We start from the raw sequence: 17,605 nt of genomic DNA on the forward strand, positions 1-17,605 counted from the left end.
GGTGCTGGGAGTGAAATGCGCTTGCTGTGAATTTTATTTCCACTGACAAGTGAAATACATAAAGTGATTGTAGCATTAGCTAAGTGAATGAGTTTGGGTTGGTTAAGTTTACAAATGAGCCGAAGCAAAAAAAAACCCTGAGGTGTAATTGTGTGCATAATCATGGGAACAGCACCCCTTCCCGAGTTATCGAAGGAGGAATGCCTCTGTTACATTGTACTTTTATTTTTTTTAATTTAGAACTTTGTCCAGTTAATTCTGGGCGCATTTTTGTGTCAAGCCAAAATAAATAAATCATTCATACAATCAGCTTTGTGCTGGCTTAGGCTGATGGGAATTGTATTCTGAAAACCTCTGGAAGGCCCCAGGTGTGGGAAGGGCTGGTATAATGTTTAGTCTGTTTAAAAACTTGGCAGAAATAAGTAACATGTGGCACCTGGCCCTCACATTCTCTTTCAGGGTCTCTCGAGTGCAAATTCAGCAAAAGTTTGAGGCTGCCTCCTTGGAGAAGTTTCTCCTTTTCCACATCTCTGCTCTTATCCAAACAAAGGTTTGCTTGTCCGAGGACTGTCCTTAAACTCTCCTCTCTTCCTCTCTGAACAGGATCCAGTCAGATCAACCAAGTTGTGAGCCACCCAACCCAGCCGATCACTATCACAGCCCATGACGACCGAGGGATCCGCTTCCTGGACAATCGCACAGGTGGGGCTGTTGTTTGGGGGCCAGAATGGATCAGTTGGCAGAAACCTGTAACCTCTGCCTCCTTCGCAATGATTAGAAGAGCACTTGCTTCTCAAACACAGTTTTAAGTCAGCAGGTTTCCTCTGAACACGATTTTCCAAATAACCCAGGAATGGGAGTTGCGTACATGTCTACATTTTGTAACTCAGGGGGGAAATGTTCTCCTCTCTCTGCAGGGAAAGCTGTGCACTCCATGGTGGCACACCTGGACGCTGTTACCTGTCTCGCTGTAGATCCCAACGGAGTGTTCCTTATATCAGGAAGTAAGTGCTGCCTCCTCCATCTCCATATGTGTTGTTGTCGTTTAGTCATGTCCAACTCTTTGTGACCCCATAGACCAGAGCACGCCAGGCACTCCTGTCTTCCACTGCCTCCCGCAGTTTGGTCAAACTCATGCTGGTAGCTTCAAGAACACTGTCCAACCATCTTGTCCTCTGTCGTCCCCTTCTCCTTGTGCCCTCAATCTTCCCAACATAAGGGTCTCTTCCAGGGAGTTTTCTCTTCTCATGAGATGGCCAAAGTATTGGAGCCTCAGCTTCAGGATCTGTCTTTCCAGTGAGCACTCAGGGCTGATTTCCTTCAGAATGGAGAGGTTGGATCTTCTTGTAGTCTCCTCCAGCACCGTAATTCAAAAGCATCAATCCTTCTGCGATCAGCCTTCTTACTGGGAGCTTTCTCTGACATTGAATGAATCCCGTAACCTTACTTAGGCAAAGCTTTTATGTGCACAGTCTGCAAGGTGCCCCCCACCCCCAGTGGCAGAGCAGAATGTCAGGCTCCTCCCGTGAATGTACTCAGCTTTATTCCAGAAAGTCTTGACCTTGGCATCAGGAACTGGCAGCTGCTGGGTTTTAATCCATCCTTTGTGAAGGGCGTGAGTTGGCCTTCCAATCTCACCCCTTAAAGATGCAAATTCAGGTCTATAAATGTTGCGGAGCCAGCCAGTCAGTAAATCACGCCGTTTTCAATGCTGGGGTTAACATTTTATCAGCAAAACATGACCTTCACAGCTTGGACAGGCTTTCAGGCCTCATGAGCACAGCAGTTCATGCCCTGTGGGTTTTACTCCATGAAACCAGTTGCTGAAATTCCCCACTTCCCCGCAGCCTATTTCTCCTCCTCAGGGCATCTTTCCAGCAACCGGAGACTTTGCCTGCACACACAGACTGTCTTTGCTCCTCCTTTTTCATACCTCTTTCTGGGAGTCGGGGAGGGGAGGGGAGCCTGCCACATCAGGAGGTGGAGACCAGTGTGATTCTTCACCAGCCTGAACTCATCTCTGTCTCTTGGCTTCCCTCCTCTGCTTCTGATTCTGGACTGCTCTCTGCCACAGACTATCCCAGCTCACTAAGCCCTGTCGCCTCTCCAGCTTCCAACACTTCCTCCTCCCAGTCTTCTCCCCCTGATCACTCATCATCACCCCACCGTCATTCCCCAGGCTCTTGAACCTCTTCCCTGGGGGGTTGCCCAGCCAGCTCCTCCCACCACTCTCCTGTGACCTCCCAGTCCCTGTGGCCCTGGGACTTGGGCAACTGGCCCAGTTTGAGTGCATGTGCGTGTTAGGATATTTCCCTTCCACCTTAAAAGAGAGCAGGCTTTGTGAGTCACAGAGTCTGCGTATTTCCTGTTCACAGGATGTTTCTGTTTTGATAGAGCTGTTGTCTCTCTCTCTCTGAGCAGACCGAAGCAGGCAGTCATGTTTTTTCTTTGTTCTGACCAACGCGGAATAAACTTCTAAATAATGCTCTTCTGCATGCATCTTTCGCTGTGCATTATCTGCTGATAGAGCGTGCATCTGCTCTGGAATGTCACAAGCTATTTTCTGGAGCTTGTGTCGCTAATTGCTGATACTGCGTTTCTACGGGAGGTCGATGGACGTCCGGAGACGGCTTGGGAGCCATGATGGACTTTGTCTCCCTGGCAGTATCCCAACAGTGCGATGGACGGGCCTTTAGTCCGACACCCTATTTCCTCAAAGAAGTGGGTTCGCACCGTCTCCTCCTTCGACAGCTTAGAGGTCTGCCGGTACCTTTGGCAATCTTCACAGAACTTTAGTCTAATGGTTGCCATCAATTTGATTTGAATTAATTTTAGAATGAAATGATTTTAGAATGTTGTACTATTTTATTGTTGTTAGCCGCCCTGAGCCCGGCTTCGGCTGGGGAGAGTGGGATATAAATAAAATTTATTTTATAAAATTTGTTATTATTATTATCAAAATTTATTATTATTATCAAGAACAGTTAGAGAGAGGGGTATTACTTCATCAAGAATTAACTCTTTTTGTGGACTCTTACCCTCCTCCATCTTAGGAAAGTAATTTGTGATTTTGCTTTGTCTTTTACCAGGGCCCGGGGGGCTGATTGCCGAGTCAGGCAGTATACCCAACTCCTTATATGTTCTTCTAGTAAAAACCATGGTAAAAGTTGTCTTGATATAGAGAGAGGGCAGTTTACCCCAGGTGCGACTGCCTTGAATTGGGGGGCAAGTGGGGGTATCAATCTATATTCCCACTGCTCTCTACAGCAGCTTCCTGATGTGCTCATCAACAGCCTCAGTATATTTCTCTAATTTGAGTTCTCTACTTTTAGGTCTTGGCGATTGTCCTAAGCTTGTAGTTTTCACCTCAATCATGTGACCAGCGCTGTTTCACAATTGCTGCAACCTAGTCAGAATATTATTATTATTATTATTATTATTATTATTATTATTACCCCTTAACTAAGCCTTGTGGGTGCCTGGGCACGTGGGCTTCCTTGCTTAACCCCCCTGGCCCTTCCGCCTCTCCTAGGCCACGACTGCTCGCTCCGACTGTGGAACCTCGACAACAAGACCTGCACGCAGGAGATCACAGCTCACCGCAAGAAGCACGAAGAGGCCATCCACGACGTGGCCTTCCATCCCAGCAAGGCCCTGATTGCCAGCGCTGGGGCCGATGCCCTTGCCAAGGTCTTTGTATGAAAAGAGGGCGGGGCCTACAGGTAAGGCATGCCCGGGGGGCGGGGCTGGGCAGGAGGAAGCAGCCTTATGGGGCCCAGCCTTGCCCCTCCTTGTCATTTCATAGTGCCTCTCTCTTTCTTTCCCACCCCAACAGGTGCGTCCCCAGGAGCCCCCTCTTTTCTCATCCCCCTTGCCCTTTCTTTCTTTCTCTGGCCCAGCCAGTGGTGCTAACAACTCTTCTCTTCGCCACGGGCCCCTCCTGCCATCCCCACCCAAGCTCAGGACTGACCCCTGCTGGACAGCGGTGGCCGGGGCATTGCAACTGGGGGAAGAGGCAGCTGCTGCCCTGACCTTGGGACTCACCTTCACCAGCACTGAAACAGTTTCCTCCCCGCTCCTTTCAAGGTCATCTGCTTTTTCTTTCCCAGCTCAGGGAGCGGAGACGTTTTTCCCAGTATGGGAGCAGAGAGAGAGAGCACGGGCCTGGACTGGGATGCTCTGCTGTGTCTGGGAAGGGCTTTTCTGGCAAGCTCTGCCTCCTTGCCATCCTGGGCAAGGGTTTTCGAAACATCCCCTCCTGCCGCCTTGGACCTGCGACTTCTTTTCGACGTCGGAACTCCTTCGGGTTCCTCCTGGGGTGTGAAAAGGACACACAGCATCGTTCCTGACCAGAGCAGCCCTGGACCAAGCAACTTTCTCTCTCTCCTGGCCAAGATCCCTCGTCCCAAGCCAAAAGAGGAGCGAGACGCAAGCAGAAGGGCACCCACCCACCCACTACTTTCGCACCAGCCAGTTTCAGCCACAAAAGGCTTTCACACTGCTTCGCTAACTGTTAAAGACTTCTTGGGGGGGGGCGGCAAATCACGTGCCAGCTGTGTGTGGTTCAGCAGGTTCTCCCCCCATCCCTCGTGCTTCCTTCAATTTCACATCCCCCCTGCCCTTTCCTGACTCCAAACGCACAGGCGCCGAGGACTTCTCGCCATTAACGCTCCCCACGTAGGCGGACCCAGCAGAGGAGCAACAGGCCAGGAGGGGAGGGCACGTGAAGTCCTTCCTTCTCTGCCCCCTGTTGCTTTCAGATACTGTAGACGTGAGGCCACAGGTAAGAGGAGGGGGGAGAGGCAAAAGGAGACAGAAGGAAAAGACCGCAGGTAAGCAAACAGGGATGCCTGGGCGGGAGTCGTGTCGATTTGGGAAGCCAGCCAGTTGTCACCCGCAGGCTGGACAGGGGCCAGTGGGCCCACAGTTGCTGACGCTCATTCAGGGAAGAGAAACTTTGTGTCTGTGAATGTGGGAGGAGGGTCTGGGGGGGGGATGAAGGAGCCAGAGAAAGGGGAGCAGAAGGATGAGCCATGGGGCGGGGGTTAGTTTCTGGTTAAATTAGGAAGTGGGGGGTGTCCAAGGGAGGCCCCCCCGCTCTGTGACAACCTGAATCACCTTGTTTAAGCTGGGCAGGATTTTTGAGCCTGAGCCTGTGGAGGATCTAATATTCAGACTGCTCACACTCTGAGCAAGAGGTGGACAGGTTCTATTAACCACTCAATGAAGCAGTCTGGTCTGTTTGATAACTGGCAGTTCCCCAATTCACCCTTCTTTAAAAAGAAAAAGCCATCAACCCTTAGAAGCCTGTTCATAGATGCTAGCCCTGGGCGGGGTGGAGCTTTCATCTCAGCAATAAGCCCCACAACACTTGAGCTCTCTTGCTTCCCTATTTCCCAGGCGAGACTGAATCGCAGCCGTTGTTTCCCTGGGGGATAGGGAGCGAACTTGCTTCCTGCAGCCAGAAAAAACCAGGGCTAAAAACCAACGAGCATGGCAGGGCAGGGAACGCTTGGGCCAGTGTGGCAGAACGGTAATGGGAAGGTTCTGCCTCATTCTGCACCCAAGTAGGCTAGGCTCCTCGGAAGCGGGTTTCAAAGGCCAGGCAAGAGAGGGCTTGCTTGTCAGGTGAAGGGGCCAAATCCAGGAAGGGGACCAAACCTTTAGATCCAGGGGCTTGGAGACCGGACCCTCCTGCACCAGTTGGGCTGCCTGTGGCCTGCAAGGTGTTGCTAAGCTACGACTCCTCCCTCCTGGCCCCGCTGGCTGGGGCTGATGGGAGTTGGAGCCTCTGGGGCGTCTCAAGTTAACCACCCTGCGTCTGGGGGGGCTGCTTCTTTGCTTTTATTTCCCTTTTTTCCTTCTTACGTGTGTTGTAACTTGACCCAAGCAGTTGGCAATCCTTACTAAAAAAAGAGAAAAGAAAAAACACTAAAAAAAAAAGATCCTTGCTGAATTTGGGAATCTGTTGCATGGGAGCTTGGTGAGCGACGCCTTCCTTGGGGCACTGGTTTTGTTTCTTTTACGTTGCCCCCCTCCCTCTCCTAGGAGGGCTCTTTGGGGAAGGGTCTGCTGTGCCAACCCTCAGCAGCCAGCTGGGGCAGCTGTTAGCACAAATAGGATCGGGGGCGTGGGGTTTGGGGCTCCACGACACTGTTCCTTGCAGATCCTGGCTGCACCTGATCCTACCTTAGCCGGCTGGCTGTTGCAACCTTTAAACACTACCGAGGGGGCTTAGGCAAGGAGACTGGGTCAAGCTGCAGCCGCTCAGCAACAGTTGGCTCTCCCTGGCATCTGGCAAGGTGACGACTTCTGGACTCGCCCTCCAGCCGGAATCTGCCAGTCGGAGAGAGCAGGCTTGGTCTCTCTCCTCTTCCACATGGGCTGCCTCTGCCTCCGCCTTCTGGGCCAGCAAGGCCTTTGGGGAGGCTCTGTCCGCATCTACGGCACCCGCATGTGAGCAGGGTGAGAGGGGGCAAGTCCACATTGCGCCAGCACCTGCCTGCACGAGCTCAGCAGCAAACAGGCAGCGTCTCTCTTGGAAAGCAGCGGCAGCTTCCGAACTCCCTTTGGGGTAATTGTATTTTATTTTTTGCAGCTAAGGCTGCGTTGGATCTCCCTGTCTAGCACCTTGCATCCTTCCCCACCCCGATTCCCCCTTCCCCCCCTTTTTTTTGTACATTCTGTATAGTATTTGAAAAAAAGAAACGAAACCCAAGACATACCCAAAGGGCTGATGCTGAAGTAACCACGATCACGTTATCACTGTGTGATAGTTTCTATGAGCCATGGTCTTCTTTTTTAAAAAACAGTGCGGAGTTTGAGCCTAAAGCGAAGGGGGAGAGGGCGAGGAAAGGACGCTGTTTTCCAAAAGACTGGTGCTCTCCCCGAATCTCATGAGCATATTGGGTGGCTCACGCCCACCCACCCTGCACCACCGATCACAAGGCACTTCTGAAACTTTGGCCTATTCCTCTCCCTGCCCCACTGAACCCGTCCCCTTTGTCCCCAAACATATCTGTGTGCTGTATTTATCCAGACTTGAGAGCACTCCTGCCTTTTTAAATGCCGGTTAGCTTTTTATTGTATATTTATTTGAACTTCATCTTCTCTTTTTATTTGTAATTTTTTTTTTTGTCCTGTTTAATCACAAGACTGAACTGTATGTGGGACAAAAGAAAACAAACAAACCTGTCTCGGTGGTAATAATAATAATAAGAATAAGAATAAATAAAAAAAATCCTTTGGCATAAATGTGGGTTTCTTGACAAAGTTGAACTAGAACTAGTTAGCATCTTGTGGTTTAAAAAACCAACAACCGTGAAGTTTTATTTGTTTTGCGAATCTGCACGCCACCAGCATTCAGGAGAAAATGGCAGACCTGGAGGTGAAGAGCATAAAATCAGTTGAGGAAACAGCATTCATGAAACAAGTATAAAATATAGCACGAATCAGTAGATTTGCATAATATAGCAACGATCGCTAGATCGCTCCTCGGGGAAAGCCTGGGTGAACAGGTGAGTCTGGAAGCTTAAGTGCTGGCAATGTCAGCTCCAGCCTTGTGTTCACTGGGAACGCATTCCAGTGATCGGGCGCCACCACACAAAAGGCCTTGCTCTTGTTGGATGTATGGCACAAAATGGGAGCACGCCACTATTAAGGAACGAAATGACTGGGCAGGAGCGGGCAAGTTTAAGGCGTTGCCAGAGGTTACTGGGTTCCACATTGGCAGCTGCCCCTCACCCAAATTTGCTATGGGGGGTGGTCTTTCAAGGGTAACTCTGAAGTGTGTGTATGTGTGCTTGCAGCCTCTTTCACGATCACTGACTGCCTCGCTGCATTAAGGGTGGTGGGAAGAGGAAAGTTTCAGAACCGAACTTCCTCTCTGGGGCGCAACATCCTTAACGTATTCTGCTCTGGTCAGACCTCACCTGGAGTACTGTGTCCAGTTCTGGGCACCACAGTTCAAGAAGGACACTGACAAACTGGAACGTGTCCAGAGGAGGGCAACCAAAATGGTCAAAGGCCTGGAAACGATGCCTTATGAGGAACGGCTAAGGGAGCTGGGCATGTTTAGCCTGGAGAAGAGGAGGTTAAGGGGTGATATGATAGCCATGTTCAAATATATAAAAGGATGTCACATAGAGGAGGGAGAAAGGTTGTTTTCTGCTGCTCCAGAGAAGCGGACACGGAGCAATGGATCCAAACTACAAGAAAGAAGATTCCACCTAAACATTAGGAAGAACTTCCTGACAGTAAGAGCTGTTTGACAGTGGAATTTGCTGCCAAGGAGTGTGGTGGAGTCTCCTTCTTTGGAGGTCTTGAAGCAGAGGCTTGACAACCATATGTCAGGAGTGCTCTGATGGTGTTTCCTGCTTGGCAGGGGGTTGGACTCGATGGCCCTTGTGGTCTCTTCCAACTCTAGGATTCTATGATTCTAACTTTTGAAGAGAAAGGTACTGAGGCCTGTCCCTGCTATCTGCCTTGAAGGGAGACCCTGCTGCTTCATTCTAAAAGTTTTGGGGACAGGTTGCAGTTGGGTTGCTCCAGGAGCTCAGGGCAGCACTTTGCATGAGCCCCAGGGTGCTTTTTAAAAGGAATGAGGGCAAGGGGTGTAGCAGCAGGCCTGGCGCTAAACAGGTGCCTTTGAAGGGGGGTGCAGTTGTGGAAGCGGTGGCTGGTTCCACCCATGGGGCACAATCCATGCAATTTTTTTCCTTTGTCCTAACTTCGATATACTGTAAGTGTAGGAGGGACTCGGGTTGTGTCATGGGTTAAACCACAGAGCCTAGGACTTGCCGATCAGAAGGTCGGCGGTTCAAATCCCCGCAACGGGGTGAGCTCCCGTTGCTCGGTCCCTGATTCTGCCAACCTAGCAGTTCAAAAGCACGTCAAGTGCAAGTAGATAAATAGGTACTGCTCCGGCAGGAAGGTAAACGGCGTTTCCGTGGTCTGCTCTGGTTCGCCAGAAGCAGCTTAGTCCTGCTGGCCACATGACCCAGAAACTGTATGCTGGCTCCCTCGGCCAATAAAGCGAGATGAGCACCGCAACCCCAGAGTCGGCCCCGGCTGGACCTAATGGTCAGGGGTCCCTTTACCTTTGCCTGAACATCAGGGGACCATGCAAGTTATTTGGGACCAATTCTGTCCCTGGATAGGAACTCTGGATTGAGAACCTACTGAATCTAATGAATGGCCCCGCCAGTCCAGCAGTTTGTTCCCATGGTGGCCAACCTGTGGGGAAACCCGCAAGCAGGGCCCTCTCCCTGCAGTTTCCAGCAACGGTTATCGATACACCTCCATGAATTTGTCTAATCTTCGACGGGCCTATGGGAGCAACAGGCTGAATGGACTGGGGATCACTACACTGGCTTCCTCTTTGAAAATGCATGCAGAGAAGTGGAACACGAGCTCCACTCTTGCACGCATTCCAGTCTGCAGAGGACTGCCATCGCCTCTTCCCTCTCGGCCTAGCTCCTTGCTGTTCTTCCTTCTAGACCCCAGGGAGCTGCTCAGTTACAGCGGTGGTGGCTGTGGCCGAGCGAAGCTCTCTGATTGCACAGGGTTGCGAGTGCGGAGAGAGAGCCGGGAACGAGAAAGCGCCTGCCAGGGCCAACACCTGCAGCTTCAGCTTTGAACAAAGCTCCTCTTGTGCCCGAGAGACACAACAGGTCTTTTCACCACGGCTGCTCTGTGCTCCAAGGATGTGGAGCAGCAGTTCTAGGGCACAGGGAGGGGAAGCCCCGGAGTGCTGTAGCCGGCCCAGGTGCTACCTTTCTGAACACAGGAACCCAAAGTTCATGCACTCTTCCCACTTTGGGTAGTGGTTTAGCTAGCAGCTGGCCGAGCAACGCTATTGACTTTTACTGATCAAATTACGTTGAAAATGAACTAATCCCAGGGCACGCTTTGTTCTCGCTTTGTTAAAGGATGGCTTATTCTCCCAAGAAAGTGACATAAACGAGGACGTATTAATGTGCAGCTTCATTTAAAAGGCACTACTGTAGTTTTTGGGGGACACGGGTGGCGCTGTGGGTTAAACCACAGAGCCTAGGACTTGTCGATCAGAAGGTTGGCGGTTCGAATCCCCGCCACGGGGTGAGCTCCCGTTGCTCAGCCCCTGCTCCTGCCAACCTAGCAGTTCGAAAGCACGTCAGAGTGCAAGTAGATAAATAGGTACTGCTCTGGCGGGAAGGTAAACGGCGTTTCCGTGCGCTGCTCTGGTTCCCCAGAAGCGGTTTAGTCATGCTGGCCACATGAACCGGAAGTTGTACATCGGCTCCCTCGGTCAGTAAAGCGAGATGAGCGCCGCAACCCCAGAGTCAGCCACAACTAGACCTAATGGTCAGGGGTCCCTTTACCTTTGCCTTACCGTATTTTTAAGAGGAAAAAGCCTCCTATGCAGCTGCTATTCTTTTTCTTTTTTTTAATTTCCTTCCTACAATCTCCTTTAAAAAAAAAATTATTGATACAACAAGAAAAGAAGAAAGAGAAAACACAAATACCAAATTACACACAGGAATAACCATAGACACATAATTTTCTTAACAAACGATAATACAGAAAGTGGTCTTAACACTATAGACCCAACCTCCCATCTATTCCATATTTCGATTTTATATTACTTATTGCCAATACACACTTTAATCTTAATTAAACTTTTTCTTAATATATCTTAATTCTTATATCTACCTTGCAACTATTACTGAAGTTCCTCGAATGCTGCAACAGAGTTTAAACTACTATATTTATATTTTAAATATTATTTGAAAACCTCCCATTTTGAGACAAATTCCTGTTTTGATTTATTCTTTATTTTTTCTGATAGACCGTCTAATTCGGCATATTCTGTCAGCTTTTGGACCCAATCTTGTATAGAGGGGATTTCATTACTCTTCCATTTTGCCATGATAAGAACTCTTGCTGCTGCCTTAGCATATAAAAAAATACCCTTCCTCTTTTGCGGAATATCCAGATCTGTAATTCCCAGGAGGTAGGCCTCTGGTTTTTTATTAAAAGAGATCTTTAGCATTTTTTGCAATTCTGCATGAATACTCTCCCTATGCAGCTGCTATTCAATGCGACACAAGCCTATGGAATTGAGCTGCCTCTAACCATTTTTAAAATGAAGATTTAAGGTTCCATTCCTTAAAAGATTGCGAAGGAAAGTCCTTTGCACTTCTCCAAAGGTAAAAGAAGCAGGTTTGCAGTATAATAATAATAATAATAATAATAATAATAATAATAACAACAATAATAATAATAATTTATTATTTATACCCCGCCCATCTAGCTGGGCTTCCCCAGCCACTCTGGGCGGCTTCCAAAAAATATTAAAATACTATAATACATCAATCCTCTGCACCGTTTGGTGGTAAGTAAATTATATTCAGTGCAGCTTAATCACAGGCCAGTGTGAAAACTGCCCTGGAGTGGAGGCAATTTTTATGACGGGCGGTGATATTTTTTAATAAGTGTTTGAAATAAAAATGTGGTCCTTTGGTTTGGCTGGTCAACATGATGTGGCACAAAACTTGGGCTTTTGGAGTTAGGGCATTCAAGCAACCTATGCATTTATGTAAGAGAATTTGCTATTTCCCACACGATCCAGATAAGGAATATAAGGCCTGCTCCTTTGTACGGCTTTGCGGTCACCAATTGTTCTTCCTTATCGTGCAGCAGCCTGCTTCCTCTTAAGACGGACTCCGCTCGGCAGCCCATAAAAACAGCCCCCAACGCAAAACGTCCCCAAGTCCTCTGGCTTCTCTCCATTCCTCCCATCGAAAGGTCAGCCCCCAAAAACATTTGTACGCCCACCTCTTCTCCTTGAAGGTCCATTGATTTCTGATTCTCTTTGGCTAGGCTCCCCCCACCCCACAAACATGGGGAAATTGTAGCTTCTGAGAATCTTTGCAGGGGCGCAAGGACCTAATTCCCTTTATCTGGTTGCAGTAAAGGAGCTTGAGCAAAGCTATGAGGGGCCACCCCCCAGATATAATATATAATATATAATATAATTTATTATTTGTACCCCGTCCAGTGGCATAGTGTGGGTTGTCAGCACCCGGGGCAAGGCAAGTAATTTGCGCCCCCTTACCCATGGATTTGCGCCCCCTAACCCCCAGATGTTGCACCCGGTGCGGCCGGGCCCCCCTGCACCCCCCACGCTATGCCACTGACCCCGTCCATCTGGCTGGGTTTCCCCAGCCACTCTCGGCAGCTTCCACAAAGACAAAAAATACACTAAGATGTCACACATTAAAAACTTCCCTGAACAGGGCTGCCTTAAGATGTTTTCTGAATGTCAGGTAGTTGTTTATCTCTTTGACATCTGACGGGAGGGCGTTCCACAGGGCAGGTGCCACTACCGAGAAGGCCCTCTGCCTGGTTCCCTATAGCTTTGCTTCTCGCAATGAGGGAACTGCCAGAAGGCCCTCGGCGCTGGACCTCAGCGTCCGGACAGAACGATGGGGGTGGAGATGCTCCTTCAGGTATACTGGGCTGAGGCAGATCACTCACACATGAACCAAGAGATAGGCAAAGGATGATCCTTTATATGGCACCTTGACTGCTCATTCCTATTTGCATGAGGGAAGAATTCTGTCTGTTTCTGCTGCTCCCCCTGGGAGGATGAGCATTAGTTTTTTCTGGCTCACGCAGAAGAAAGTGTTGTATATGCCAAATTGATCAGGGAAGGGAAATGAATTGAGTGTCCCTAATTTCATAATCAAGCCTCCGCCTTACTGTTATGTCTAAAAATATTTGCATAGGCAATTCATTTATTTTTTTAAATAATTCAAAGTGGCTTACAAACGTGTGAAAATTTACATGAGATCAACAATTCCAGAAAGACGTCTTAATTGCTTGCGTAAGCTTGGCAGCATAGAAAAGTTTTCGGCAGTTGTTTAAAGGTTAGAAAATAGCTGAATCGGTAGGGCATGAGACTCTTGATTTCAGGATTGTGGCTCGAGCCCCACGTTGGGCCAAAAGATTCCTGTATTGCAAGGGGTTGGTCTAGAGGACCTTCAGGGTCCCAACTCCCTGATTCTAAAACAGAAGGTAGCTGCCGGGGCTGGGATATAAGGGTTCAGGTGGTCCCTATAAACCTAACTTGTTCAAGGCCTTGCCAATTAATACAAGCACCTTGAACCTGGTTCGGTATCAGGTGGGCAGCCGCTGCCAATGCTTTTAACAGGGGCGCCCCATTTTGCCACCTGGGTCTCGCCAGTTACCTCCTCCTTCCTCCAAGCGCAGTTGGCAAGCCATCGGCTTAAGTGCCAGCAGCACTCTCTCAACAAGCCAAGCCTTTTGCGGCCCAACTTGGCGTGTCCTAAGTGTCAACAATGCCCACACCTGCCGTCCTGCTTGCTTGGGCATGGGACCAGATGCCAAGCTGTGCCCCAGGGCTCCGGGAGATGCTGGCTGGCACAGCAACTGTTCTGCATGGTGAAATGTTGTTGGGCCAGCCAGGTATTCTCAGCGTCACAGAACTAGGTGGGGGCATGAGGGGCAGGCAAAGGGGGGCATTGCTCTGGCTTCGTTGGGACCAAGAGGTGGGCATCTCTGCTGCCCTCCTGTGAAGGAGCCCTCTAGGCAGCAGCCGGGGCCATCTGCCTCCTGCCATCACTTCTCAAATGAAACTCACTTCCTGACAATTTTTAAGTATCTGCATCCTGTTTGCCTATCCTACTGGCTCACACAGGCGTTTGAAGTTCTAAACAACTTAATATCCGAAGGAAAGCAATTTTCCGTACAAAGTCCTTCTTGGATCTTAAGAACAGCAGAAGGTGCTGGTAGTTTATTTTGCACGTTAATAGTCACCGCTGAAGGTAAGGTAAGGTAAGGTAAAGGACCCTGGATGGTTAAGTTAGGCTATGGGGTGCAGCGCTCATCCCCGCTTTAAGGCCGAGGGAGCCGGTGTTTGTCCGCAGACAAATTTCAGGGTCATGTGGCCAGCATGACTAAACCACTGCTGGCACACAGAGGACTGTGATGGAAGCCACAGTGCCATTTACCTTCCCGCTGCACTGGTACCTATTTATCTACTTGTGCTGGCATGCTTTTGAACTGCTATGTTGGCAGGAACTGGGACAAAGCAATGGGAGCAAATCCAATAGGCTCAGCAGTTTCTACAGTGGTACCTCAGGTTACAGACGCTTCAGGTTACAGACTCCGCTAACCCAGGAATAGTACCTCGGGTTAAGAACTTTGCTTCAGGGTGAGAACAGAAATTGCACAGCGGCGGCAGCGGGAGGCTCCATTAGCTAAAGTGGTACCTCAGGTTAAGAACAGTTTCAGGTTAAGAACGGGCCTCCATAACGAATTAAGTTCTTAACCCAAGGTACCACTTTATGTGCTACCTGCGTTCCAATTACCCGGTTACTGCTGTCTTCTGCCTTGGTCAGACCACACCTGGAATACTATGTCCAGTTCTGGGCACCACAATTTAAGAAGGATATTGACAAGCTGGAAGGTGGGCAGAGGAGGGCAACCAAGATAACCAGGGGTCTGGAAACCAAGCCTTATGAGGAACGGTTGAGGGAGCTGGGTATGTTTAGCCTGGAAAGGAGGAGACTGAGCGGAGATAGGATAGCCACAGTCAAATATCTCAAGGGCTGTCACATGGAAGATGGAGCAAGATGGTTTTCTCCTGCTCTGGAGGGTAGGACTCGAACCCATGGCTTCAAGTGACAAGAAAGGAGTAAACATCAGGAACTTTCTGATAAGAAGAGCTGTTTGACAGTGGAGTGGACTTGGGAGGTTATGGACTCTCCTTTTGAGGTTTCTAAGCAGAGATGGGATGGCCATCTGTCAGGTACAGTTGAGGTCCCTGCACGGCAGGGGGTTGGATTAGATAACCCTCGTGTTCCTTTCCAACTCTTTGCTTCTATCATAAGTAACAATGGTTCCAGCTGAGCCTCCCTGTGGGGAGCATTCCACATGTGGGAAGCCACCACCAAAAAGGCCCTGTTCTCATGTTGCCACTCTCTGGACCTCCCAAGGAGGGGACACATGTAGAAAGGTCTCAGATGACCATTGCACAGGCTGGGTCAGTTCACATGGGGAGAGGCTTAGCTTTGTATAGCTTTCTTCTGTTGCTGAAGACACAACCCGAACCCTGACATAGATTTTTTTTTTAAGGACCCATTGCAAATTGTTTTAACAATAATCTTGTATTTTTACATTGCTGTAGCCCACTCTTTATGCTGAAAGCCGGATAAGAAATGTACATAATATTATGGGCTGCCGTGCAGAGAACCGCGGCAACAAATTGAGCGTCATTCCATGGGGCTTACTCCCAGGGAAGTAGTTGCAGACTTACGGCCATAGCGCTCCCTAGGAACCCACCTTGGTATATCTTCAAATCCTGGATTTTCAGAAACACTGATGGGCCTTGAACTTCTGTCACAAAAGAGGTTGGGCGCCATTGTGACTCTGGCGTGTGAGCAGAATCGGAACTATTCCACATTCCCTAATTAGATGGGAATTTTTTAGAGAGGCACTGCCTTTCCACAGTAGCTCATTCCTTACGTCGATTCTGGGTCAGCTATGTTTTGCACGCTGATGAGACTCTGTGCTGCCTCCAAACCTCAAGAAAGGGACCTCTGCTGAACCTTTCAGTTAGGTAAATGTACTTTAATTTCATTCATTAATCAGACAAAAGCCAGGCAGTTAATTAAAAGCTTTTGACAGCCCTGATTAACACAAGCATGGGTATGTTATTAATCACTTCTACAGCGCTGGTACAAATTGCCTTCTGGGTTGCTAACCCATTCATCAACTCTCCAGAAGGCCCATCATTCATCAAGCAGAGAAGCAAGTTAGTTTGACTAAGTGAGTGACTGTAGGCATTTTGAGACTGCATTTGAGGTGGGGGTACACTAGCCTTCAGCCCAACACCCCAGTTCTCAGGGCCAGGATACATGAATGAGCAATGGCAGGTAATATAATAATAATAATAATAATAATAATAATAATAATAATAATAATAATAATAATAATTTTATTTATATCCCGCCCTCCCCAGCCGAAACCGGGCTCAGGGCGGCTAACAACACTAAAGTAGTACAACATTATAAAAACATTATAAAAATTAATTAAAATCAAAATTGATGGCAACCATAAACTAAAGTTTTGTAAAGATTGCCAAAGGAGGGAGTCAGGCTGCGCCCTGACCAAAGGCCTGGCGGAACAGCTCTGTCTTGCAGGCCCTGCAGAAAGATGTCAAGTCCTGCAGGGCCCTAGTCTCTTGTGACAGAGCATTCTACCAGGTTGGAGCCGCAGCCGAAAAAGCCCTGGCTCTAGTTGAGGCCAGCCTAACCTCTCTGTGGTCTGGGACCTTCAAGGTGTTTTTATCTGAAGACTGTAAGTTCCTCTGTGGGGCATACCAGGACCTCACCACTGAGCCTCTGCTGGCATCCGTCTGTCTCAGGAGGGAGGAGGCAGAGACTGATGCAGGAAAGACATGTTTCGTTGCAGCCAGGGCAGAGGAAGGCGTCCAGTTGCGCTGTTGCAGATGCACCACGGCATTTACTCTCTGTGTGCTCCTCCCAGAGGTCATTCCTCCTCTAGTGGCTGCTATGGATGCGCAACCTGACAGTCTGTCTCTGGGCACTGCGGTCGTCTGCAAGGGATTTTCACATGGCAGGGTTGATGCTGCCAGCCTCTGCGTCATGTTTGCAGACATCTTTGTAGCTCAGAGTTGGCTGATGCTGGAATCCCCACGTCCTCAGGGATCCTAGCTGGTTTTGTACGTCACTTATGAGGACGCTTTCGCTGAAAGGCAGGGTGTAAATAGAAGTTAATAATAGACAACAGCTTTATGCCTGTTGTCTTTGTCCATGAAGTTTTCTTGGCAGGGATACTGGAGCGGCTTGCCGGTTCCTGCTCCAGGTGGATCACGTTTGGTCAAAACTCTCCACTATGACCTGTACATCTTGGGTGGCCCTGCATGGCATAGTTCATAGCTTCTCTGAGATTCAAGCCCCTTCGCCACGGCAAGGCAGTGATCCATGAAGGGGTTTTCCCAGTAGTGATGTATGGAAGTGAGAGCTGGACCATCAAGAAGGCTGATCGCCGAAGAATTGATGCTTTTGAATTCTGGTGCTGGAGGAGACTCTTGAGAGTCCCATGGACTGCAAGAAGATCAGACCGATCCATTCTGAAGGAAATCAGCCCTGAGTGCTCACTGGAAGGACAGATCCTGAAGCTGAGGCTCCAATACTTTGGCCACCTCATGAGAAGAGAAGACTCCCTGGAAAAGACCCTGATGTTGGGAAAGGTGGAGGGCACAAGGAGAAGGGGGCGACAGAGGATGAGATGGTGGGACAGTGTTCTCGAAGCTACCAGCATGAGTCTGACCAAACTGCGGGAGGCACTGGAAGACAGGAGTGCTTGGCGTGCTCTGGTCCAGGGGGTCACGAAGAGTCGGACACGACTAAACGACTAAACAGCGACAACAAATAGCTTTATGGAACCTTCAGGTTCAGAGGGGTTCTACCTGGGAAGAGTAAAGTTACCTGGTTGGTTATTCGCAAAAAGATGCTAAGGCAATGCACACCTTGGTCCTCTCAACTTAGTGCATCCTTTCAGAATAAGCATTTAA

The 17,605-nt window shown here is 49.1% G+C and overlaps 1 protein-coding gene and 1 long non-coding RNA gene across 3 annotated transcripts in view; one reads left to right on the plus strand and one right to left on the minus strand.

Moving 5' to 3' along the window:
- The window catches only part of LOC310851855, a 250,124-nt gene that overhangs the window by 28,300 nt on the left and 204,219 nt on the right, over nucleotides 1-17,605 (minus strand). The window lies entirely within an intron of this gene.
- Nucleotides 1-17,605, plus strand: part of STRN4 (striatin 4) — a 195,592-nt gene that overhangs the window by 20,737 nt on the left and 157,250 nt on the right. The window contains exons 15-18 of one of the 2 annotated variants that reach the window (XM_083753770.1): nucleotides 604-702; nucleotides 918-1,004; nucleotides 3,533-3,722; nucleotides 3,836-5,449. In XM_083753770.1, coding sequence (XP_083609896.1) covers nucleotides 604-702; nucleotides 918-1,004; nucleotides 3,533-3,702 — 356 coding nt within the window. In that variant the 3' untranslated portion in view covers nucleotides 3,703-3,722; nucleotides 3,836-5,449. Of the gene's footprint in view, nucleotides 1-603; nucleotides 703-917; nucleotides 1,044-3,532; nucleotides 3,723-3,835; nucleotides 5,450-17,605 lie in introns of those variants that run through there. The other variant, XM_083753771.1, reaches the window with a different exon arrangement.

This window comes from Podarcis gaigeae (assembly GCF_964106915.1).
Source record: "Podarcis gaigeae genome assembly, chromosome: 8".
NCBI classification, from domain to species: Eukaryota; Metazoa; Chordata; class Lepidosauria; order Squamata; family Lacertidae; genus Podarcis; species Podarcis gaigeae.